Genomic DNA, 24,851 nt, shown 5'->3' with positions numbered 1-24,851 from the left:
ACTCTGACATCTTAAGACACTACAGATTATTCAGCAGGTAAAACGAAACAACGCAGACATTATACTTTTTGTTGTTTGTTGGCGTTTGTTGTTAGCAGGTATCCAGTTAGCCAGATGCTAACGAAAATGAAAACAGCAGCATTAGTTTCACGGCAGACTGAAGGTTCGTATAATGTATCGCCTACCCAAAAGATGTCCCGTTAAAATTAAACGAATTTATACAATAAAATCTTGAAACAATGTCTTGCGCTTGGGTGGGTTTGTCATGGAATGTCCTCGGAGATGGTAGCTCCCCCACCCTCCAGCTCCATCCACCAGCTGTCTTTCCACAGCTGGGCTGACAGGTTCACGTTTCCCAAGAACCACCAAAGGGCGGTCTGAAGAATGAAAACAATATTATCACAAGGATCTATGAACAGAATAGATGTGTTTTTAGATTTTATTTATTTGACACTTTTACAAATAAAATGATAACGTAACAAAAATATGGTTGCACGAAAAAGTCTCTTTATAATGCAAATCAATTGCAGCAAATACATCGCATGTACTGCCGGTATATTCCTCCATAAATGTTCATTATTGTAGGGTCCACCCCTATCTGGGGCTTCACTGTTCTAACGACACTCTTTTTTTAGTCACAATCTAGCTGACAACCCCAGTTTTAAGTTAATTTCCAGTGATGGCTATGAGGACGAGTGTGTCCTCCCAACTGGCTTGTCATACATCATGGCCACTACTGACTTCTTCTGAGAAGATGAGCCTGGAGCATCTCTGTGTGCCACACTCCTACACGTCCGCCTCCAGTTCAGCAAGTTTTCCGTCCATATGCATGTCCTTGACTCATTCTGGGTAATTCGTGGGTGATGAAGATGTGCCATGTCTATTAAGTATGACTCTTCTGTCTCTTCCAGAATCTCTTCACCTCGCTGTGCCCGTGGGGTGTTACTACCATGACCCTGTGGGCAGGGTTCTGCCATACCAATACCCCCAAACCCTGCAGAGAAAGAGAGAGAAAAGACACAAGTGAGCTGGTTCACAAACATATCGACTCTCTGAACTGGGTCTTTGCCATAATGGCCAAGAACACTAAATGTGAGTGTTTGGACAAGAGGGTTGCACAGCAAATAAACACTCCCACAGTTAACAACATAATAACATAATTGAGAATAATGTTTGAAAGGTCATGTAATGTCTGACCCCCGTCATAATGTCTGCAGCCCAGAGGAACAATGGAACAGACGCACAGTTCACACATTCACCTGAGCTCTGTCGCGAAGCACCTCAAAGTCCGCTTGGGAGAGGAACTGATTATACAGCACTCCTATGAGTGAACAAAGAGAGAATACGTGTGAAAGACATGACGAGAAGAATACAAAGAGAAAGATACATAGAGGGGGTCAAGTCAAAGGGCATCATCTTTAAAGGTCGACTTGGCCATTGCCAGCAAAATCCATTTATTTTTTCATTATCTCAGTTTCTGATTATACCAACCCTAAAGACATTTCTCACACTCCAGAGGCTGAAGTTGCAGCACATGACGGAGACTAAATGGCTCCATCATATGCTCACTTCAAATGCCAGTGAATTAATCCCCACATGGGTGACCTTTGCATGATGGAATGGGAAACTGCTTTGACAGCCTGAGCAGTCTTATCAAGACAACTGAATTAAGTTTTTTTTTTTCCTGGACACACCTATAAACATGCAACCAACCAACCAACCACACACACACACACACACACACACACACACACACACACACACACACACACACCTTCTGTGAACTGTAGTCGATCCTTTTCAAGTTCCCACAGCCTGATTTGATCAGTGATAGTCGAGGGGAGAACTGGAGTCTGAAAAAAGTAAAAGATAAAAACACAAAATGATGAAAAGACCACATTAAAACATCGATTGGCTTTGAAGTAACTGAATCACAATTGCAAAAACATTTGTACAAGTGATTGCATATCAGAATCAAGTAACAGATACGAAAAATGGTCTGACAGAGTACTTTGATATGCAAGTTTTCAAAAGAACACGAGGCAACCAAGACTGAGATTGGCTGTTCTAATTAGGCATGACATAACTGCCTTCTAAAAAAAAATCAGGATTCTACCAGAGAGATGGATATCCTTGCATGCCAATTATTTACCATGTGTGCCACACATTATAGGGATAGGGTATAATGGTTTGAACTGGTTGGAAGTTAGCAAGAAAAGCTAATATCATAGTTACATGAAGAGTTCAGGTGCAAAAGTCTCTAAACGCCACCTCTGTCAAAAATGAGACAACGATAGTGTGTGAATGCTCTCCACACATAGTATACGTTAATCAAATAATTTTGCTTTAAAAACCCCTGAATACCACTCTTTCTGGTCTGAAATATTGATTTGTAAGGTTGTAAGGATTTAGAAGGTTTTGCATCTGAACTCATATTCTTATTACATTGGGTGTTTCTAACATCTTTAATATTAGGTGTTTGATTCAACACAAACACAGTACCTGTTTGACCATGACTGGGTGTGCTCTGGTCCGCATGAAGTGGATAATCTGAGGAAACACACATCTTTACACATTTAGCCATCAGAAGTCTGTCTGCTGATGGCTACTCAGGTGAACTAACTTACACAGAGTCTGCTGATGGCTACTAGGGTGAACTAACTTACACAGTTTCTGCTGATGGCTACTAGGGTGAACTAACTTACACAGTGTCTGCTGATGGCTACTAGGGTGAACTAACTTACACATAGTCTGCTGATGGCTACTAGGGTGAACTAACTAACAGTTTTAACAATGGTTTTAAGTATTATATTGTTTTGTATTTGTATGTCGCTTTGGACAAAAGCTTATCCATAACCATAACAATGTAATGATGACATTTTATTTGGTCATTTAGTATTATACCAAAATTCAAAAATCCTATAGTGTATATAGTGACATATTTCATATTTGGACATTTCAGACAAATACCCCCACATCATAGATATTCATGAATTCTCATAGTTACAGTTTAACATTTGAAGATATTATCATAAAATTACATGCAAATAATGAGGAGGAATCCGGCTTTTTGTCATGAACCTGCCTAATGTATAAACCAATCCCCTGTGATATTGACAGTGTGCCATGCCCATTCTATCTCAAACAGTTCCGTTCTCCCTGGCAGATGGTACCTGCTGTGCTGTGATGCCGTTGGCAATAGCTTGCTGCACTGATTCCCTGGTGACCTGCGCCACCACCACATCAGGAAACCTATAGAGCATCTCACTGAACAGAGCCACCAGAGCAATCTGCAGCTCAGAGTCTAGGAGGAGAGAGAGAGAGAGAGAGAGAGAGAGGGCAGAGAGGGGGTGGGTAGAAAGTGGAAGAGGGAAGAACACAGAGAGAGGGGCAGTTAGAGACTTGAGGGAAAATGGGGGAAGGGTTATGAGAGTGTGGGTGTTGGATGAATATGTTTTTAACCTCAGTTTGTATGCAGAATAATTCAAATCATTTTAAAAATTTAAAGCTGGAGACTGCTCTGAGGTAGAGGAGCAGCAGACACAGCAGAGTGAGTGTGATGTCAGCTGAATGCCCTATATCCTGTAGAACAGGGGTTTTCAACTGATTGCGAACCAGGGACCATCATTCCGACTACTTAAGCAACTCCAGGAACACCACTGAACAAAAATACTGATTCCCACATTGAAACTACATTACTGAATCCATGGTCGTGGACCACCAGCTATGTCCTCACGGACCACAGGTGGGCCGCAGAACACTGGTTGAAAACCCCTGCTGTAGAAAGATGGGAGTCAGGTTTTAATTACGCATTACAAAGTGTGAAGTTTACGAGCTCTCCATAGAGAAGCTTGGACAAGGTGCAAACAGTGGAGGTGGCACTATGACAGTGATATTCAACCTGGGGTCTGCGGAGGTACTGCAAGGGGTCCGCCAAATTATTTCATCTGAAGCAAAGAAGATGCTTTCTATGCGTTGATAAAACAACATATGGGCTACCTATGAGTCTTCATGCGATCATGTGATCACCGTGGGAACATGTCATGTGCAGCATTGTGAGTGTGAGTGTATTTAGTTCCAAATATAAGATATTTATATCAGGCCTAAATTTGGTGGGGGTCTGTGCTCAGTGTCTCTCAGCCATGGGGTCCTTGGGCTGAAAAAGGTTGAAGACCCCTGCACTATAATGAGTTATTAACTCTGACATGACTTTGTGACACATTTTCCTTTCTCCATGAAAGCTGCCGTAAGAATGAACATGTTTAGATTTCTGCGTACCATTAGCCGGTCTCAGTCACAGATGCCATAAATACATACTAGGTGTTGCAACAATGGAATGATGCAACAATTACACATTTTTAGTGAGGTCAGCCCATGTCACATACGGTGCTGCGTGAAAGTTTGTGAACCCTCAGACATGGTCAGTTGTTTTTTACATAAATCAAAATTACCTTATTTAATGCACATCCAAACCCCAATCTTCCAAATAATAGACAGAAACAAAAGAAAGTTTCCGGTATCTCAACCAGATGGTTTTGCCAAGATCTGCCCTGCTCTGCTTCTCTTTGGCCAGTAACATTAGGCTAGTTAGAATGAGAGCTACGTTGCTCTCATATCATAGGTGAACTCAATTAACTCAAACTTGACAAAGCGCAACAAGTTCATTATCATTTTTCCATCACATCCATGCGCCGCATACCGGAGATCCGGCATGAAGAAGAGAGATTTTAAGAGGTGATTTTAGGAAGACGCTAGTTATACTGTGTCAGTTTACTTGTGTACTTACTTGTATAAGCATAAATGCGATAGTTGGTTTCTACAACAATGAAGCCAGCCTCTCCAGTGCCTGGTGTAGGCCCCATGCCTGACGTAGAAGTGGAGGAGGAATTGGTGCTAATGCCAGCAGACAAGGTGATGGCCAAACGTGTCGGGTAGTACCTTCTAGACTTCCTCTACAGATGAGTAAAATATATAGACACATTGTAATCTCCACCACACACACACACAACCTGTCTACCTGCAGCCAGGTCAGCTGGTGACTGATATCAAATGACTTCACTTTTTCTACTAGAGGTTGTCTAATGAGAGTGGCTCTTTTAGCTGCATGTACTTCTCTGCTGGCTTGTCAAATGGAACTACAATACATACACATACTGATGATAACACAGCATCCCTCACCTTCCTCTGGAAGACGAGGCCAAACTCGCGCAGGTGCTGCAGAAAGGTGAGCAGAGACTCACTCATTCCCTCCACTGAATAATCCTGCATCAACGGAACAACACACCACAGTTAGGACTGGCAGGCTCTCCTGTCTAAATACGGACCTCCAGATGGAATACAGATTCAACTAATTCACCAATCAGATCCCACATCATGGCTCATTGAAAGACACTGAGCCGATGAAACAGATGGAAGCTGCTAGGTGTCCAGATGTTTTTGGGTAGCAAGACAAAAAATTAGAAAAAAAAAATTATATTCACATCCAGTTGTCTTCAACAATGTGTAATAAGAAATATATGATATGATAAATCGGTTAAACCTAGCACTACAAACCATCCTCAGGAACAGAGAAGTAGAAAAAAACTAACATGGAAGTAGGGCATTTCAAGAGAGAAAGAGCAGTATATGACAGCAGTACATTATTTCTTACTTGTTTGATCATAAGTTATGTCATCAAACAACTCTGATACCCATGCAGAAAAATGGAAATGACCATGATGGCTCCCCACAACGTCTCATTCCAACAAATCCAGCCCACTGACTAATATGAGTTTGACACCCCTGCCCTAACCAGTAGGCCACAGCTCTTATCATAACTTGAAATGACTCACCAAGGACATGCACTACTAGAACACATGTCCATTACAATAATGATGGATGACTTAAAGGCGCAGTCAGGGATTTCGCAAGAAGTTGTGTTTGTTTATATTTATAGTTTATGTTTACATTTATTAGCAGACACTTTTGTCCAAAACAACACACATTATATTTTAACCAAAGAAAAAATGAAACACGCCAGAGAGGTACTGTAGCTCACCTTCCAGGGTTCCCACTCCAAGTCAAATGACAAAACAAAAACTGAATTTCCATGACCTACTATAGAATGAATGGTACAATATAGTAACCAAAGATTTCAGAGCAGCTACGTAGCATTCAAGAATCTTTTACTTTTTTAGAGCAGGATATAAATAAATGGGCATTAAATAAACAAAGTTAAGCTTACCACTCTTACTCAAGCAAGCAGTAAAGCTAATAAGATATACACCAATTCTGCATGGACATATATTCGTATTAATGTATTTTGGCAAGTACATTTTAAACTGCTACAACAAAATTCCCTCATATTCCATGACGTTGACCCAAAAATGATCAAATTCCCTGACTTTCCATGTCTGAAATAGACTTTCCAAAATTCCATGATATTTCAGAAATTCCATGACCCGTGGGAACCCTGACCTTCCGTATTCCCAGAGAAATTCCACTCAGGGTTTAATTTTTGTTTGGGGGACAGGCTGCCCCCACTTCGTTTGTTTCTAGTTTTCAGAGCCTGGGCTGCCTACAGAGTACTCACAGAATGGGCAGCTAGCGGTCATGAGGAGATGATTACTGAATATGACAAAAAAAAATGTTATGGCCTTGAAATCACGTAAACTCCCTGACTGCACCTTTAAAACATGTGTTCATCGTACCAGTATGTTATCGTTACAGGAAGTCAGCACCTTACAAGGATGAAGAAGGAGTGCACTCACCCGTCCCAGAGTGGAGAAACTCAGCTGGAACAGGAAGGACAGAATCTCCACCAGGTCCATTCCCCTCGTCTGAACATGAAGGAGACTAATTAGATCAATGAACACCATAAACATCTTTTATTGCACTGTACATTACGCACATCTTACTGACCACCAGAATGGACACTACTGGTACAGTAATTTCCTGTGTATTAGCCGCATTGTGTATAAGACACAGGACAGTGTTTCATGCAAGTTAAAAGAAACAAAACCATGATTAAAAATCATATAATACCATATTATCTTCCCTTATGTATTAACCTCATAGCTGAAGGCATTTTGCAAAATGTCAATGTATAAGACGCGGCTAATAGTTAGGGAAATTATGAGTGCAGCTACCATGCAGAGTACTACAAGCCACCCAGGAACAGCCAGGCTACATCAGGAGCAGAAGCGAAGCGTTCCGTTCACAGAGTGGAAAAATTGTTTTAGAAGACTAGTCTAATTTTTTTGAATGTGTGCACCGCGGTCACGTCTGGTGTAGTTCCAGTGATTACAGTGCAAGCTAATTGTTGCAGCATAGAACACTTCAGTAACGTGTCGGTGTAGTCTGCCTCTTAGTGATGCAGTTCTGACCTGGGAGGGTTATGAACCACCAGTAGGGCTATGAACCAGTTGGGCTAGATCTTTGTTAACTAGGACTGAAAGTCTTCAGCAGTTTGCAAAGTAAGGAAAACAAACCTAGTCCAACATTACACACAATCCTTCTGTGATGTAAATATTTACAAGAGGAACCAACTCTGTGTGGATGAGTGTGTGTGTGTGTGTGTGTGTGTGTGTGTGTGTGTGTGTGTGTGTATGTGTATGTGTATGAGTTTCATCACTTACAGTTAATCCCATAATTATTCATAACCATGCCAAATTCTGTCTTTTGCCCCCTACCAGTATTCAACACCCCCCCCCCCTCGTTTTTTTTACAATGTTAACCATCACTTACAAAAACTCAGAGACAGAGCCCTCACACACCTGGCATGAACAATAGCAAATAACACTGACCATCCTCTGAACACATTTTTCACACCACCACCATCCAGCGGCACATAGAGGGTGATAAATTGGAAAAGAGACCATTTTAAAAGAAGTTTTGTCCACTCTGCACTCAACAAACAGATGAAACTGAAACATACAGTATTACCCCAATCTCTTATATCCATAAAGTTACATGGCTGTAACCTGAGTTATTGTGTTTGATGTATATGATGTGATATGTAAATGTAGGCTCATACTGCTGCACGGAGGTACTGAAAGTGAGTCTCATTGTAGCAAGTGGGTACTGTAACTGTGCAGTGAATAAACCTCCCTCCTGATGCTTTAGGGGGGGATCGAATTGGCTAGCGGCAGCAGCAAGCGTAACGCAACACTCAGACCATAATAAGTTCTATCTCGTTTCTAACACAAACGGTTTGCCTAAACTGACAATTGAATACGCTCGCGTTGTGCTTTGAAAGTTGAACCAAGTTCAACGCTCAGCTTGTTCAATACTAGCGTTTGGTTGTAGCCTCCCTGCCATCATGCCAGCCTCCCAGTCTGCAGTGTCGCAAGTTCATGGATTCGAGCCCAGGGCTGAACCGCGCAGTAAAACACACGCAAGTTACAACTGCAGCGTGTAGGTGCTGACTGACCTGAGCAGTGTTGAGGTACTGCAGGGTTAGGTACCAAAGCTGGGATGCCGTGTCCAGCAGCAGGAACTGGAAGCCAGAGGAGGTGATGCAAGGAGCGTCCCCCACCTCACTGCCAATGGGAAGGGAAGAGGAAAGATATGACTAGAAGAGACAAGAAGAGCTATGGACCCTTTCAACAGAGTTCCATTATCAGCATCATAGTTGGCCCCACAAGACTTCCTTTTTAACATTCCATATGTTATCTTAATGCAGAGGAAGTAGATTGGGGCCCAAATAGAACGTTCAAGCATTGTTTTTGTTTTTATTGTTGAAAGGGTCCATAGGATGATGCTTGGGTTACCTTGAGTATTTATATAATATATAGTACATGGGATGTATACTACCAGTCAAAAGTTTGGACACTTAGAAATGTCTATTCCACTCCATTATAGACAGAATACCAGCTAAGATCATTTGCACTGTTTTTTTTTAATCAGGGCAGCAATTTTCAGATTGTTTACTATCTGATTTCATTTTAAAAGACTAACTGAGAAAACATTGGAGAACCCTTTTGCAATTATGTAAGCACGTAATCTGAAAATGGTGGCACTCCATTATTTTTACCAAGTCTGCGACAGGGTAATTCAGTTTTCAGTTGCAAGGGTATACATTGATCATCTGGGCGTGTTTAAATTTCAATAAAACTAATGAAAATGCACCAGTGCCAATTTCAGTGTTTATGCAACCGCCAACCCAATCCCCTAAACCATTAGATGGAGAAGTAAGTGTGCAAGTCACATTTGCCTTCATTAAACATAATGGCAGGGAATTCTCCAGAAAATGAATTAGTCGAAATAACCGTCTCGTTGATAATTTGATGTATTAGCATAGTTGCTTTCACTGTAAGCCCATTTGCCCACTTAATTTGTTTTAAATCATGTCTTACTTTGTCTGGTATTTCTCTGGCTCTAAAATGGTTTATTTGTCATAAGGCACTAGTATCTTATTATGAGTCATCTTAGTGTTCATGCATGTCACCCAGCTCTAACCAATTCTATCTGGATCTATGACACCCTATCGCAGGCTCGGGCTAAGTCCACCCAAGCATTGTGTCTTGCCCACCCAAACAAAATCAAGACTTTTCCAGTTGTGCATCTGTGCAGTGTGCAGCCTCAAATCCAACTTGGATGTAGATGAGTTGGTGTTGAGTGTAATGGTAGCTAGCTGGTACATAGGTGTGCAGTAGGCCTATGTACAGCGGGGGAAATAAGTATTGAACATGTCAACATTTTTTTCAGTAAGTATACTTCCAATGAGGCTATTTGCATGAAATTTTCACCTGACATTAGTATTAACTCAGATAATCCACCCATATAAATAAATCCACACATTAAAGTCCATAGGTAGAGTTATGTGTAATTAAGTGGAATGACACAGGAAAGAAGTATTGAACACACCTACTGAAATTTCTTAAACACTTTGTGGAAAAGCCTTTATTCGTAATGACAGCTTCAAGGCATTTCCTGTATGACGAAACTAATCAGTCACAGTATTCTGGTGTGAGTTTGGCCCATTCTTTTGAACAGATAGTCCTTTAATATTGAAGATTCAAGGGGTCCATCTTGTGAATCCTGATCTTTAGTTAACTTCCAAAACGGTTCAATTGGATAGAAGTCAGGGCCTTAATTTCCTTTCTCTGAAACCAATTGAGAGCTTCCTTTGCTGAATGGTTTGGATCATTGTCCTGCTGGAAGGTCTAGCCATGTCTCATCCTCATCATCCGTGTGGATGTAAAGATTCTCCCGGAACAAAATGACTCCATTTATCATTCCTTCAACTGTATGAAGTCTGCTAGTACCATGAGATGAAAAACAGCCCACACCATGATGCCACCACCTCCAAACCTCACTGTTGGTAGGGTATTTTTAGGGTGATGCACAGTGCCATTTCTTTTCCAAATATGGTGTGTAGTATGACATCTGAAAAGTTCAATTTTGCTCTTGCCTGACCAGAATCCATTCTCTCAGTATTTCATAGGATTGTCCAAATGTTGTGTAGCAAACTTTCAACGAGCTTTGACATATTTTTCTTCAGCAATAGTCATGCGGGATGAGCGTACATAGAGGCCATGGCGGTGGAGTGCATTACCTATGATGACAATTATATCTGCTGCCTCCAAGTCTTTCTGGAGCTTTCTCCGAGTGGTCCTTAGCTCTTGGGCTACTCTTCTGACTATCCTTCTGACTTCCTGGTCAGAAATCTTGCAAGGAGATCCTGTGCATTGTCAGTTGATGATGCAGTGATGTTCCTTCCACTTGCAGATAATGGCTACAATACTGCTTGTTGGATGATTCTGAAGTTTTGAAGTATACCTGTAACCAGTTCCATTGATATGTTTTGCAACAATAAGGTTGCAAAGGTCTTGGGAGAGCTCTTTGCTTTTACCCATCATTAAATGCTTCTTGTGTGACAGCTTGGTAACAAAAAACCTTTTTATAGCCTACCAGTATGTACTAACCCAGCTTATATCAATTTGCACAGATAGGAGGGATAATTTCTCTAACTACTTATAGATTGTAGTTTGTTCCTGGCCATTCCTTGCCTTTGTGTACTGCTTTTTCTTAGTGTGTTCAATACGTTTTCCCTGTGCCTTTCCACTTTTTAACTCATAACTGTACTTTTAGACATTAATGTTTGGATTTTTATATATGTGTGATGTGTGGATTATATAAGTTAATACTAATGTCCGGTGAAAATCATGCGAATAGCCTCACTGGAAGTATACTTACTGAAAAAAATGTTGACGTGTTCAATACTTATTTTCCCTGCTGTATATGTGTCAGGTAACCCCCCCCCACCGATAAAGGAAAACTCCAAAAAAACATTTATTACATAGATCTTTGTTTCTCGAAGTCATTGAGTAGCCTAGTGTTGGTCTGGAGGTCATGATTTTAAAAAATCAGCTCTAGCTATTGGCAGGGATGGGCAATAATACATCAAAATGTATTTTAAAATAAAATACCACATACCCTCATTTTCAGTGTATAAAATTAACTACAAAACACATTAGGTCTCATGCTCATGCTTCATAACCTGACTCTCGCCAGATGAATTTCGTTCCGCCTAGCTCCACTCATCCATCTGGGATCGATCCATTGGAGTGGTGCTTCAGAAGCCTGGGCCTTATTAAAAAATCCTTGCATAAGATTGGATAAGCCACTTGTCCGTCATCTATTGACGTGCTACTTCAACCACTCACATCGAAGCCAACCCGTGACGCTGAGAACAGTCTACGAGGTTTAAACGGCCCTCCGCTTCGCGTCGGGGCCGTTTTACAACCTCGACCGTGCATTAACTTCTGTGAACAGACCACCGTGTCGTCCATTATCCCTTACATATGGAATGTTAAAAAGGAAGTCTTGTGGGGCCAACTATGATGCTGATAATGGAACTCTCTTGAAAGGGTCTATAGCTATTTAAACGTGTTTTACCTGCTAGAGAGCAGCTTAGCCACATAACACGGATTCCCTGACAGGTGTAATAGAAAGAAACAACATTCCAGTGGATATTTCACTTTTTATCAAAGACTGGCGGCTGTTAAGAGTGACGTTTTTTTGCCTCAAAAGTAAAGCCAAGACACGTCCGTGAAATTAAGGATTTTAACCGCAGGCTGTGAAGTAAAATGTTAATGTCTTTTACGGAGGAAACCCATGCTAAAAGAAAACCGTAATCACAACTTTGATCGTGTTGGTATGAATATGTGTTGTAGTATGTGATTCCTCCAGTGTAAAAAAATGTACTAATGTCTTATAAATGTTGAAAAAATATTTAAACAGATTAAGAAAGCCACCACTATGGTCACCTCTATGGTTAGATTGATTTGTTTAGATTCAGTGAAATTGTTGCCTTGACAACGCTACGTCATGGCTTCCTGCACTTTTATGATGTCATTACATCACCAAAAGTAGGCTGTTGGTTTAACATTTTTTGGCAGTATTTTTAAAATACAAAAATACACACCTATAAAGTATTTTGATAAACAATATAAAGTAATTTTCTTCAACAAAATAAAATACAAATGACAAAATACTCTTTTGTATTTGAAATACTTATTTTAAATACATTTATCAGAAATACTGCCTATCCCAGGCTGGTGGCTGCAGCAACACAACAACTCAGTGTTTTGTGCTTATGTCAATTTTGATCCAATTTGACCGCTTTGCTATGTTACCCATCCAGAATTTCTCCCAGCCCACCCAAAAGTAGTAGGCTAGAACCAGCCCTGCCCTATCCTTAACAACACTGTTTCAGTTAACAGAATACACTTTACTTGGTTTAAAACACATTCTGCTCTTAGGGAGAGAGTATAACTCACAGACAGATGGAATGGAACCATTGCTACAGTTGCTCTCACGATTGGCATGGGGTACTTTCCATAAGATCATCTCTCAATGCAAATCAAACCAGCTATTAGGCTTACTGAAATAAAACAATGCCATCTCTAGGTATGGTGAAGGGTATGTGATGATGTGGGGCTATTTTAATTCCAAAGTCCAAGGGAACTTTATCAGGATGCATAGTATTCTGGATCCATGAAATAACTGGCCTTTAAAAATAAAAATCTGCCTGTCTCTATGGGAATTTAACATAGGGGTATGTATATGAGCCCCTGTATTTTAAGGAAAAACATTTATTTATTTATTTACAAAACATTATTTATTCACAAAGAAAATTGGTGTCCTTAAAGGTTGGATTTTTCCTCATTTGTTTAATTAAGGCATTAAGATCCATTTTCAAAACTTTTAGTCAACTTTAGCATATATGTACAGGGTATGTAAACTTATGAGTGCAACTGTATCTACATGCGTCACCTATACACACACACCAACTCAACCTTTTCTGATCCTCAGTGTGACACACTTTGACTTTGACTTTGATCCTCCTTCCTTCCTACCTCCTCATGAGTCCAGCCTGGGTGAGTAGCTGGGCGAGGTCTTGGCTGACAGCAGCGCTGGGCGAACCCACCATGAAGTGGAGAATGACCTCCCAGCGCTCCATGGCGTAGCGGTCCAGACTTTCCACATCGCGTGCGTGACGGTCAGGGCCCAGGCTACTCCCCTCATCTGACCAAGCCTTACCACTGCAGGGGAGGAGAGGACAGCGGTCACTGTACAGCAGGGTTTTTTAGTACATTGTCAAAGAGAGGTCATTCTTCTTCTCAGTGTGATGACAGCAGTGGTCAACCATTCATGAGACCAGTAGTGATTCTCTCATTAAGCAAAGCCATGGCCAAATCTCCAAGGTGAAGTTAAGGAACATTATGCGGTAACACTTTACTTGACAGTATCGACATAAGAGTGACATGATACTGTCATGACACATGAAACCTAATCCTAACCTCTAACTCTAACCCTAACCCCAACCCTAAACCTAACCCTAACCATAACTCTAAACCTATCCCTATTCCTAACATTAACTTGTTATGACAAAACCGAATGTCACTTTATAACAGAACGTTTATGACTTGTTTATGACATGTTCATGACAGTGTCATGTCACTCTTATGTCGACACTGTCGAGTAAAGTGTAACCCATTAGGTACACATCACTTATTGTTTGCAAAGCAGATTTGAAATACTGCTGCCTAGGCTACTTAATCTAGATCGTTTTTCGCTAGTTTGTTAATACTAAAATTAATACTGTTGTGTTAACAGTGTTCACATTACATGTTAAACTGTACCCCTTTAGGGATACTCAAGGTGAGGCTATTTTGAATGTTTCTTAAAGAAAAAAAGAATCCCTCATCACTGAATGAACATGCTGCCAGCTTAGGAGCAATTCACCTATATCGTTAGTATATCGCCTAAGGTTATTCACATTGGCCTTTACTGTTCTAATGAAGTTGTCTGCCTATTTGCTTAACTTTTAATGGTTCAAACTTCATGTATTCTTCATCAAATAAACTTGTCATAGATGGCCACTTTCTCACATGCAAAACTGAAAAATAAGGTTAGTTGTCTAATATTGTCAAGGGCGTAGGTTTGGTCTGAGCTTTGGTGGGGACACTAACACCAAAATGTTCAGACCCACTAACACCCCCCCCCCCCCGAAAAAAAAGCTAAGATATATAAAATGATCCGAAAGACCATGTTGAATTTTGCTATAATTTATTTCAAAACCGGATTAGGCCTACTCTGGAACAGCTAACTATACACGGGAATGCATTACACCTTTGTGTTCGGTAAGGTCTGCTGTTTTTTCTGACATTTGGTTTGTCATGTGTTGCGTGAAGAGTGTGTAGGCCTCACGATATTCCACCGAGACGAATGGATATGTGGAGATGGGCTTAGAGAATAATTATTAAATCTCTTGAAGTTATTTTTCATGAACTGTTTATCACAGCAAACAGTGGCTAGCTAGCACCGTTTAAAAGCTGAGAAAAGGCTCTTTCATGTGACACATGTGGGATGAGAGTAGCCTACTTCTCGAGGAGTTCAACAGAGAAGAATGGGTGAATTTGGACGCACTTCATGGTTGTAGTGAAGTAAAGCTGAAGCACTGCATGCTGCGCAGGAGACTGCGGCTCACTGGTAGTTATTATAGGTAACTTCAAATCAGCGCGATTTACCCTTATAGGCTACTGCACACTACAAGATCTGTACGAGATGATCTGCAGCACTGAAGTGAGAAACGATTTAACTCTTTGTGTAGCGCATGTGAGCGCTTTTTTCCCCATTTCAACCTGAATATTGGTGGGGACATTTCAGTCGTAATTTGACATTGGTGTGGACACGTCTTTCGTTCCCCACACAAATCTACTCCCCTGAATATTGTCAACAACATTAGTAGTACATTCTTCTAATACACTAATTTACTTATTTCTAACAGAATTACAAATTCTCAAAGTTTTAATGAGCCCAACTGTGACCCATCCCTACATATCTCTCCCCACCACTATTCAGCTAACACTTTGGGCGCACCCGTCCACGTATAAGGAAGTCTGCTTTCGCTAACAAGAGAATGACATGAACGACTTATCTCTGTCTTGAAATTTAAAACAATGCTCATGTTGTAGCAACACCTATGGATATTTGTTGTGTGTCCAGAGAAAATTATAGTGATCCTATGTGGCTGGAGAAGCATTGGACTCTCATTGACATCAATCACTAGGTGGCGCAAACATTTGAGTTTTGAGTTTTAAAGGTACATTTGTTAGGCGAATTAGGCGAATCGTTCACCTAGCATAGATATACAGCATAGATGTAGCAAGTCGCTAGCGAGACAACCAGCCATGCAACTTCAAGAACAGCGACCCGACAAATCTCACAAGAATCGAGAAACATTACCTTGTCAATAGATATAGCTCTTTGGATATGGATTAACAACAGGCAAAACCTTTCGCCTCCACAACAAAAGTATTTTCATTGTGTAGATGGGGGATAAGTCACGAGAAGTTTGCTATTTACAACAGCAGAATAAAATATAAATATATCGCTACTCTAGAGGGAGCTTTACAGTTTCCAAAAATACCTAGCCTAAACCTGCATAGTGTACCTTTAATGAACTGCAGTGAAGTGTTTCCAAGTGACCAATTTACCACATACATTTTGTGATCTGTGTTGCAACTAGCCTGGGAGAACCCAGACAAACCAACCTGCAGGTCAGTCTGCCAAAGTGGCCATTAACATCCATTTCTAATTTTGCAAAAACCCAGGGACCGATCACAATCACTTATCCAGCATGGGGCGGACTTTGTATGATGACAGATTAGAGCAGTCCATTCATTCATGACTGCGCTGATGGTGACAGGGTTAAACAGATATGGATGTGTTTTTTCTTTGGAATTGAGTATACAACTGCATTTAAAACCTTTGTTTACAAGAAAGATTTGATTGCTGCATTTCTGAAACGATTTTGTAAGAGTTTAATGCACAGATTTAAACTTAATTTCACTGCTGGTTACGCCCCTGGAAGTCCTAAGTCAAGTAAGATGCCTTTCTAGACCCACTCTCTCAACCTCAATTGAGATTTGAGAAGCAGTCTGGTTTTGCTATGTTGCAACAGTTGTTATCCTAAAAAACGTCTTTCGGACAACACGGGGGGATGTGACCTCCTTAACAATATAAAATCAGGACACCCATGAGTTCATTAACACCTAACCTGAAATAAAACTAATAAACCATTTAGGAATTGCATAGCTATGACTGGTAAAAAAAAAAAAGCTCTCTGTTGCCAGATGGTGGCATTATGCCAGATTGCCATTTTGCACATCTGGATATCTTCATAACCACAATAACCAATAACCTGTAAAGTTTGAGCCATGTCAAATAATGCATGGTGAATTCTCACCATGTCTATATACCGCAATACACGCCATCACCGCCCAAAGTTACCACCCCAGTTGCGAAAGATGCAACAACTGCTGACTCACAGATCAGGTTAGGATGAGGTAGACAATGACATTGTTTCAATAGAACTTAACTATCTTGTCTTCCTGTGAGTCAAGTCTCACCAAGTTATTTTTGTAACGACTGCAATATAAATAAATCAAATGTTCAGACAGATAACTTCTTATAATTGTGCTTCCATTAATCTTAATTCTTAATTTTTTATGTAAGGGGTAAAACCAATGTGAAAGTAAGGCTTTATTATATACTTTTTCAATAAAAATGAAGTAAAGTTTGACTGTAAAGGCAAAACTATATCATATCATTACTGCCAAAAATACTGTGAAATAAGTCACACCAGCATAGTCTTAAGAGCCAAAAAAATGGATTAAGGCTTGATCAAATGCTAAAAGATTTCAATCAAGTGGATAAAAGCTTGAATTTTATTCAAAGGGCTGAAACATTCCAGTAACAGATACAATACGGCACTATACGGTAGAAAATACAATACAATATCCCTAGTGGAATATCCCTATGCCCAACCCTCAACAATCCCCTTATTATCCAGGTAGTCACAGAGACTTCTTAGTCACTCTTTCTCTTGAGTTCTGACGTAGTCCACATCCTTAATGTGTTGTGTAACTAACCACTACCAATATAATTACTGATACTGATAGTTTTTAGTCATTTTTTATTAGTTATTACTGATACTGATTTAATACTTTTTCTGCTGTTACATTCTCCTTTTCCTATTCCTGCTCTATTACTCGGAGGTAGAGCTGAAAAAAATTCACAAGGCACTGATTCACAGAAGTCTAAGATCTTTAAATTCATGGCCCCAGGGGGTTTTTTTTTTCATACTGACAGTACTCGGTGACTGTCAAGAAACAGAGATCTATGTGAAAAATGGCCAAATTTCCCTTTAATGCTTAAGAAATGTTTGCCATCTCCCCACTCCCTCCGACAGCCACAAATCATGAACATCCGATATGGATGAGCAACCTTGTTGTGTTGGTAAGTGCCATTACACAGAGCCATGCCAATATTACTGCACATCTGCAGGCTCATTTTTAAATAAATGAAAACACCACTCTACCAACACGGATTACTAACAGTCTACTAATATTTTGCTCGTTAATGCAGTGCCAAGGTAATTTAACATAGCTAGTAGGCCTAAGCAGTAGAACATTAGTTTGTATCTAATGCATTACATTGCCATGCACACATGGGCTTTGTGAAATGTGAAAAGTTCATGGCACATCCTGAAGCAACACCTAACATCCCCACACATACGTGTACACACACACACACACACACACACACACACACACACACACACACACACACACACACACACACACTCACTCTGTAGTGACATCACTGGAGTTTCCCCTCCACTAAAACCTCTAGATAAAAACACACGAACACACCACAGGCAGAACTACTCTGACAATCGAACCATCAATAGACAAGCTCCAGCTAAGAAACTACAGCGGTGAAAGAATGGCACAGGACTGGAAGAGCGCTGATCTGGAAATTGGGCAGCCGGGAGTTGAAGCCATGGAGGAGCAGACGAAGATGGGTGCCTCACGGCCCTCAGGGGGCTGGAAGATTGGTTTGGCTCTACTGGCCATAGGACTGTGTGCTGCTTCTGCTATCTTCTTCACAATCCACAACCAGGTGAGCCTCCCAACATACAAACACACATGCCTGAGAGCATGAATTTCCCCTGGGGATCAATAAAGTATCTATCTATGTATCTATCTATGAAGACATGTGATGACACAATGATGTAGAATAGAATGATACAATGTATATTGTAGTTTTTACATATATTTAAGTGTTTTCCAGTGAGCAAAACATTTTAGGGTAAACTGCCATGCATGAGGTGTTGGTCTCTCTTTCTGATATAGACTGTAACGAAATAATGTCATATATGAGGAAATGGGTGTTATATAGTAGAATATTATACAATATACTAGGTTTTTCTTTTTCAAACTTTCATATTAGTGTTTCCCAAAAAATGCATGGTGTTTTAAAAATGAATCTCTTTCTTTGTTGTCATCAAATCAGAAATGGGACATCACTGATAGAAGCAAAGGTGAGTTTTGTTTCTCACTGGTCGTCTTCTGACCTAATTTGTAGGCTGCCATGGTGTTTTTCATTGACTCCCGGTTCCTGTCCCTAAAACGTCTCCCTCTATCTCCTCAACAGCTCTGAAACACACTTTGAGACAAGTCCCAAAAATAAACACAGGAAAACACCAAATGGCCATCCATCTGGAAGGTTAGTGCTTGAGCAGTGTGTAGGAAAGTCCCTGAATGATGGGTGGTGTGTTTGATTACTTTTCAGTGCATCCAGGCAACACTTCTGGTGTCAAATGAAATTCGGACCGTATTAATTCTGACACTAACCACTATTCTTGCGACTTACTACTACAAATTCAGTAGGACTAGCCTTAGCTAGATGGTTTACAGCAAAGATTCTAGAGCGCTATGCTCCGCTACCGCTCTAGAATCTTTGGTTCAACAGGTGTTGCTGGAATGTCGTTAAGTGAAGATAACAAACATCCTAATTCTTACACCCTTTCTCTCTTCCTCTTGCAGGAGAGTACAATCATTCTCTGAAAAATACTGTGGAATGGAAAGACAGTGACTCGGTTTTTCACGAGGGGCTGAAACTGGTCAACAACGAGATTGTCATCCCCAAGAAGGGTCTGTACTTCATCTACAGCCAGGTGTCCTTCAACATCAAATGCCACACCCAATCACAGAAGCTGGCCCAAATGGTCCACCTGAGCCACAGGATCAAGTGCAAGTCGCCGGCTTACGGGACAGAGAGGTGGCTGCTGAATACTCTGCACTCAAGTTGCGAGCGCATACCGGCCCAGGAGGACAATGGGGAGCGCTGGTATGACGCCATTAATGTGGGAGCTGCTTTCTTCCTGGAGGAGGGCGATCAGTTGAGCACCCACACAGGGCCAGACAGAGAACTACGCCATGTGAAGAGTGACACTGGGAACACCTACTTTGGAGTGTTTGCTCTCTGAGGCACATGTGTGTGAGTGTGAGTATGTCTGTGCTTTATTGTCCCAATTATGGACCATCTACGTATATACGCATATATACCATATACGTATACATTACGTACCGTATGTATATCATCTACAATTTAATTTATTTCACATCTCAATTCACTGTATCAGTGCAGCATTTACTGAGATAGGACATGGAACCGAAACATGAATGAACCGAAACAAGTATGCTGGGTCCTTATAGTGAATATTCTTACATAAAAAAGGTACACTGGAGAGCTCATTTTGAAAGGGATAATGTATAGAACGCCGGTCATTATTGGGAAAATATGTCCCGACAGGGCAAACCGGACCCTGACGTCGCAGCAGAGGGGTCTTGCTTCACCCTGAAGGGACTTATTTTCCCAATAATGACCGGCGTTCTATACATTATCCCGCTTATTATACAGCTACTTGCCAAAACGAAAAAATAAACTCCACGATATGTCTCTTTACATTTATTTGCTACCGTTTCATTGTGGCTTTTGCTGAGAAAAAAATTGTTTGCAACACACGCTGAACTTAAATCAAACGTTCTTTAGAACACAGCTGATTAACCGTCTGCCTTCACTTTTGAATGAGATCTGTTGCCATTGACAGCGGTCATTATTTAGAGGTTCTTAGGCGAAAATAATGACGGGTGGAACTTTGGGAAATCCCATTCAAGTGAATAAAGCGTTCTACCTGCATTGTGAAGAGCCGTATAATAACACCTGATAATGAATGTTATTTTGAGTTTTAGATTGATTTTCTACTATTGCTATTTATTTATTTAAATGATACGGTTTATTTATGTATTTAACTTATTCCCTGTTCTATATTGTTCTTAAAGTATATTATTTCTTTCTTGTTTGTCATATTTAATATTTAATAATAAGCAAAGCTATTGTACTGGTCAATCCCTGCACTGTTTACTTTTGCATTACCATTATTGCACACACTCTACCACAGCACCTTATCATGGTCATTGCATCACAAAGTCAGTCCATACCAGACCTTTGTAATCACTTCACAAATTGTTAACTCTTTAAATTTCAGTGAGCACTGTTTATGTATGCGAGATCCATGTGTGTATGTTGTGTTATGGTTGTCTAAGATATTGGGTGCCTAAAATTTCCCTCGGGATGAATAAAGTATCTATCGATCTATTTGTATTTACCGGTATATACCTATACTGGGAGTATTTATTCTTATTTATTCAATGTGTTTTGTCATTATTTATTGGTAGTCTGGTAGGTGTGCCCCAGTTATTTTGTCTAACTGGTCACTTTGACATCTAAACATCTAAAAGAACATGATGGAGGGTGACTTTATATGAGCTCATAAGTTCAAGTTACTTATTTGTCACATACAATTATATAAAGCATAGTATGAAGTGAAATGCTTAGTCCTCTGACTTAAATGACTGTGTAGTGTATATTATGTAAATACAAATAAACACAGGAAATACATTGAAGATAGAAGAGTTACTGTGATAAGTGATATTGTTTGTCATCTATTATGTCAATTTTAATTGTTTTTTCCCCCTCAAATTTTCCCCTACAATTCCCGGGACACTGAAACACCGGGGCTCATGAAACTTGGTGGGCATGGAGCCGTACTAGGCTAATGCTGTTCCCTCTCACAGTTTCTAAAACTGATAGTTCCGGTCCTTGATTGTGATTGGCTGAATCGCGTTTGATGTCGTTGTAAAATCCAGCACAAACATACACCTTGACCGCATTCCGTTCTATATTACTGCGCTACCATAACTTGATACAAAAGTTAAAGTAGCTGCGTCTCGACGTTGCTTGGCAACCATTCAGATAGAGGAAATATATTTACCTCTACCTATTTCCGGAAGAATGATTATCTATGAATAAATCTTTACATTTGTCGTTGCTTTGCCTTTACTTTATGAAATATGAATCACGGACCGATGACTCACAAGTCTCACAAATGAGTCACTAAGCATCTTCGTTCAAGAAGTTACATATGACAAACAGAAAGTGTATTCCGTGTGTGTGTGTGTGAGACAATGCCACTCACCCTCCCAGGAGCGCAATGCGCAGGTTGTCCTTAAAAACTGGGTTCAGCACATTGCCTTGAAGACCACCCTGAAGATGTTGAGTGTGCCAGAGACGTAGCCCCGACAACACAGACACACATTCATCATGATCCCTGACAACACAGACACAAAACACAGATCAAAGAGCATCCCACATTGTTACCATGTCTACACCCAGGAGAGTATACTGAGCTCACATATCTCCACATACATTGGTCATGATCACAGAGAGAAATACACTAATACTATATGTATTGCTGTAGTGTAGGGAATTAAAAAATAACAAATACATGAATATAATTCCTGGCCACATGAGACAGAGTCCTGGACACCTGGAGTTGTTCTTCAGATCACACAAAAGATATCCACAGACAAAATTTGCATACAGTTGTGCTCAAAAAAATAGCAGTGCCTTTAGAAAAATGAGTAAATGTCAAAATTCTTCAAACAAATTGTACTTTCATGAACACAGATGCATTGGGGACACAGTACATTCTATTCCAAAGCAAAACAATTGGGCAAAGTCATCAAAACTTAAATAATAATAACGATATTTCATAGAAAGTCAGAAATGGCATGTTCAAAGAAATAGCAGCGTTGCCATCTTTCCTTGGAAACTCAAAAATGTACTGTACAAACTAAGAAATTCTTGATAAGTGAACTTGGCTGAGTATCCTAAACTAATATTTTGTTGCAAAACCACGGTTTCTGATAACTGCTTCACATCTGTGGTGCATGGAGTCAACCAACTTCTGGCATCGTTCAACAGGTATTGCATCCCAGGTATCATGGATCAGTTCGAGTACATCAGGATACTGGAAGAGGTCATGCTGCCATATGCTGAAGAGGAAATTTCTGATCCATGATCCCTGGTATCGCGGTAAAATAGGACCAACACCGTAGTAGGAGAAACATCCCCATATCATGATGCTTGCACCACCATGCTTAATTGTCTTCACTGAGTACTGTGGCTTGAATTTGGTGTTTGCAGGGCATCTGACATACTGGAAGAGGTCATGCTGAAGAGGAAAAGCCTTTGAGGTGGACCTTTCAACAAGATAATGACCCGAAACACACCAGCAAGCGAGCAAAAGCATGGTTCCATATGAACAGGATTCAACTGATGGAGTGGCCAGCACAATCCCCGGACCTTAATCCCATAGAAAACTTGTGGGCTGACATAAAAAGTGCAGTGCATGAGGCAAAACCAAGAAACAAAGAGGAATTGTGGAATACAGTACAATTAACCTGGGCTGCAATACCTGTTGAACTATGCCAGAAGTTGGTTGACTCCATGCACCACAGATGTGACGCAGTTATCAGAAACCGTGGTTTTGCAACAAAATATTAGTTTAGGATACTCAGCCAAGTTCACTTATCAAGAATTTCTTAGTTTGTACAGTACATTTTTGAGTTTCCAAGGAAAGATGGCAACGCTGCTATTTCTTTGAACATGGCATTTCTGACTTTCTATGAAATATCATTACTGACTTTGCCCAAATGTTTTGCTTTGGAATAGAATGTACTGTGTCCCCAATGCATCTGTGTTCATGAAAGTACAATTTGTTTGAAGAATTTTGACATTTACTCTTTTTTCTAAAGGCACTGCTATTTTTTTGAGCACAACTGTACATGAACAAATATACTCACTTCTGACTATCTTTCTTGACCCACAATGAAACCGCAGCCTGGGGTAGGGGCTGATCCAAGAAGAGCATGCGCATCACATAGTTTTTCGCCAGTGCAGGCAGCTCCCTGTACACAATAAGCAGCCACTACATTTTAAGTTACTGCACGTCTCCACTGTAACATTAAATGTGTCAATATGAATTGAAACCTATTCATCACAGATGAGTCGATAGCAACGAGAGTAATAAAAACAGTTAACATTCAAACACCTGACAGTGTAAGAGGATGGATTCTGGATAATTAGCACTCTCAGCACTACCTACAACTAGACTTGCTAATTCTAGCACTTACCACCTCACTAGAACTGACACTTGACTGTATGGAAGTAGCACTCGCTGCTGCACTAACTTGTCCTTATTACACTCTACCTTGATTGTTTCCCTTGTTGAAAGTCGCTTTGGGTTAGAGTCAGCCAAATGTAATGTAATGTAATGTAATGTAATATGGCTTATGCCAGACTTCTAGGCACTATAAGGCACTTCTGAGCCAGCTGCATCTCCATTAGCAGATACGCCATCCGTTTCAGGCAACTCAGCTGAGCTAAGGAGCAATACAAATCAAGGCACTTGTACAGATAGTCCTGCTGGCATGTGGGTCCTCGTTCTGCTCTGCTTGCATGCAACTCTACCTGTAGACAGCCAGACAGGTCGCAGGGTGGTTGTACAGTCGGTCCAGTACATCTGGACTCAGTTCTTTTAAGTATTCATGAAGGTTTTTACACTGTAGTTGTACGCGCAACTTCATCTACAACCAGAAAACAAAGGATTCAACCAAGTTTATTTTCAGTAGCCAGGAGGATTCAGGAACACTTCTGAGATATCACCGAGCAAAACTGTTGTTAAGATTCTTCATAAAACCTGTTGGTTTACGACAAAGTAAGCTAAAGTCAATGCTAGTGTAACGAGTGTAACGTGACGTTCACGTTAGCAGATGGGAGTGTAACACTCATTTAACATTACAAAAGCTTTAATATATCTAATTCATAAGTGAACGTGTATGGCAATATGAACAGCACCTATAACACTAAAAGTTACGTTTTACCTTGTAATTGCGTAGATCAGAATTATAAAAAACAACCACCCAAATTTTCAGTTCCAGTCGACAATGAACTCAGGAAGCCATGTTGGATAATCATGTGACAAAAGACTGCTATGTGATTGGTTCAAACAAGCAGAGCTCTCGGTAAATGTAGGCATGCGGTACAGTCTGCACGTTTCTATGGGCATTCTTCTTTACGTTGACCAGTTTGTTTTAATCCGTGAGACA

At 40.4% G+C, this 24,851-nt stretch overlaps 2 protein-coding genes across 2 annotated transcripts; one reads left to right on the top strand and one right to left on the bottom strand.

Annotated features, from left to right (window-relative positions):
• Positions 1 to 94: 94 nt before the first annotated feature.
• Positions 95 to 24,811, bottom strand: gtf2h4 (general transcription factor IIH, polypeptide 4). The gene is made up of 14 exons (XM_048230383.1): positions 24,627 to 24,811; positions 24,214 to 24,329; positions 23,547 to 23,651; positions 21,878 to 22,009; positions 13,344 to 13,529; positions 8,411 to 8,519; positions 6,750 to 6,818; positions 5,179 to 5,262; positions 4,787 to 4,952; positions 3,174 to 3,304; positions 2,503 to 2,550; positions 1,775 to 1,853; positions 1,260 to 1,321; positions 95 to 994 (listed from the first exon to the last, which is right to left on the bottom strand). Exons 2-14 carry the CDS (start codon positions 24,327 to 24,329, stop codon positions 884 to 886), a joined length of 1,398 nt encoding a protein of 465 aa, XP_048086340.1. The 5' UTR covers positions 24,627 to 24,811; the 3' UTR covers positions 95 to 883.
• On the top strand, positions 17,971 to 20,079 carry LOC125285778 (tumor necrosis factor-like). The gene is made up of 4 exons (XM_048230385.1): positions 17,971 to 18,456; positions 18,850 to 18,877; positions 18,991 to 19,062; positions 19,383 to 20,079. The coding sequence occupies exons 1-4, from the start codon at positions 18,280 to 18,282 to the stop codon at positions 19,823 to 19,825; spliced, it is 720 nt and encodes a 239-aa protein (XP_048086342.1). The 5' UTR covers positions 17,971 to 18,279; the 3' UTR covers positions 19,826 to 20,079.
• Positions 24,812 to 24,851: the final 40 nt, after the last annotated feature.

This window comes from Alosa alosa, chromosome 20 (genome assembly GCF_017589495.1).
Source record: "Alosa alosa isolate M-15738 ecotype Scorff River chromosome 20, AALO_Geno_1.1, whole genome shotgun sequence".
In the NCBI taxonomy this organism is placed as follows: domain Eukaryota; kingdom Metazoa; phylum Chordata; class Actinopteri; order Clupeiformes; family Clupeidae; genus Alosa; species Alosa alosa.
The sequence above is the reverse complement of the archived record's forward strand: the minus strand, read 5'-3'. Positions and strand labels throughout refer to the sequence as shown.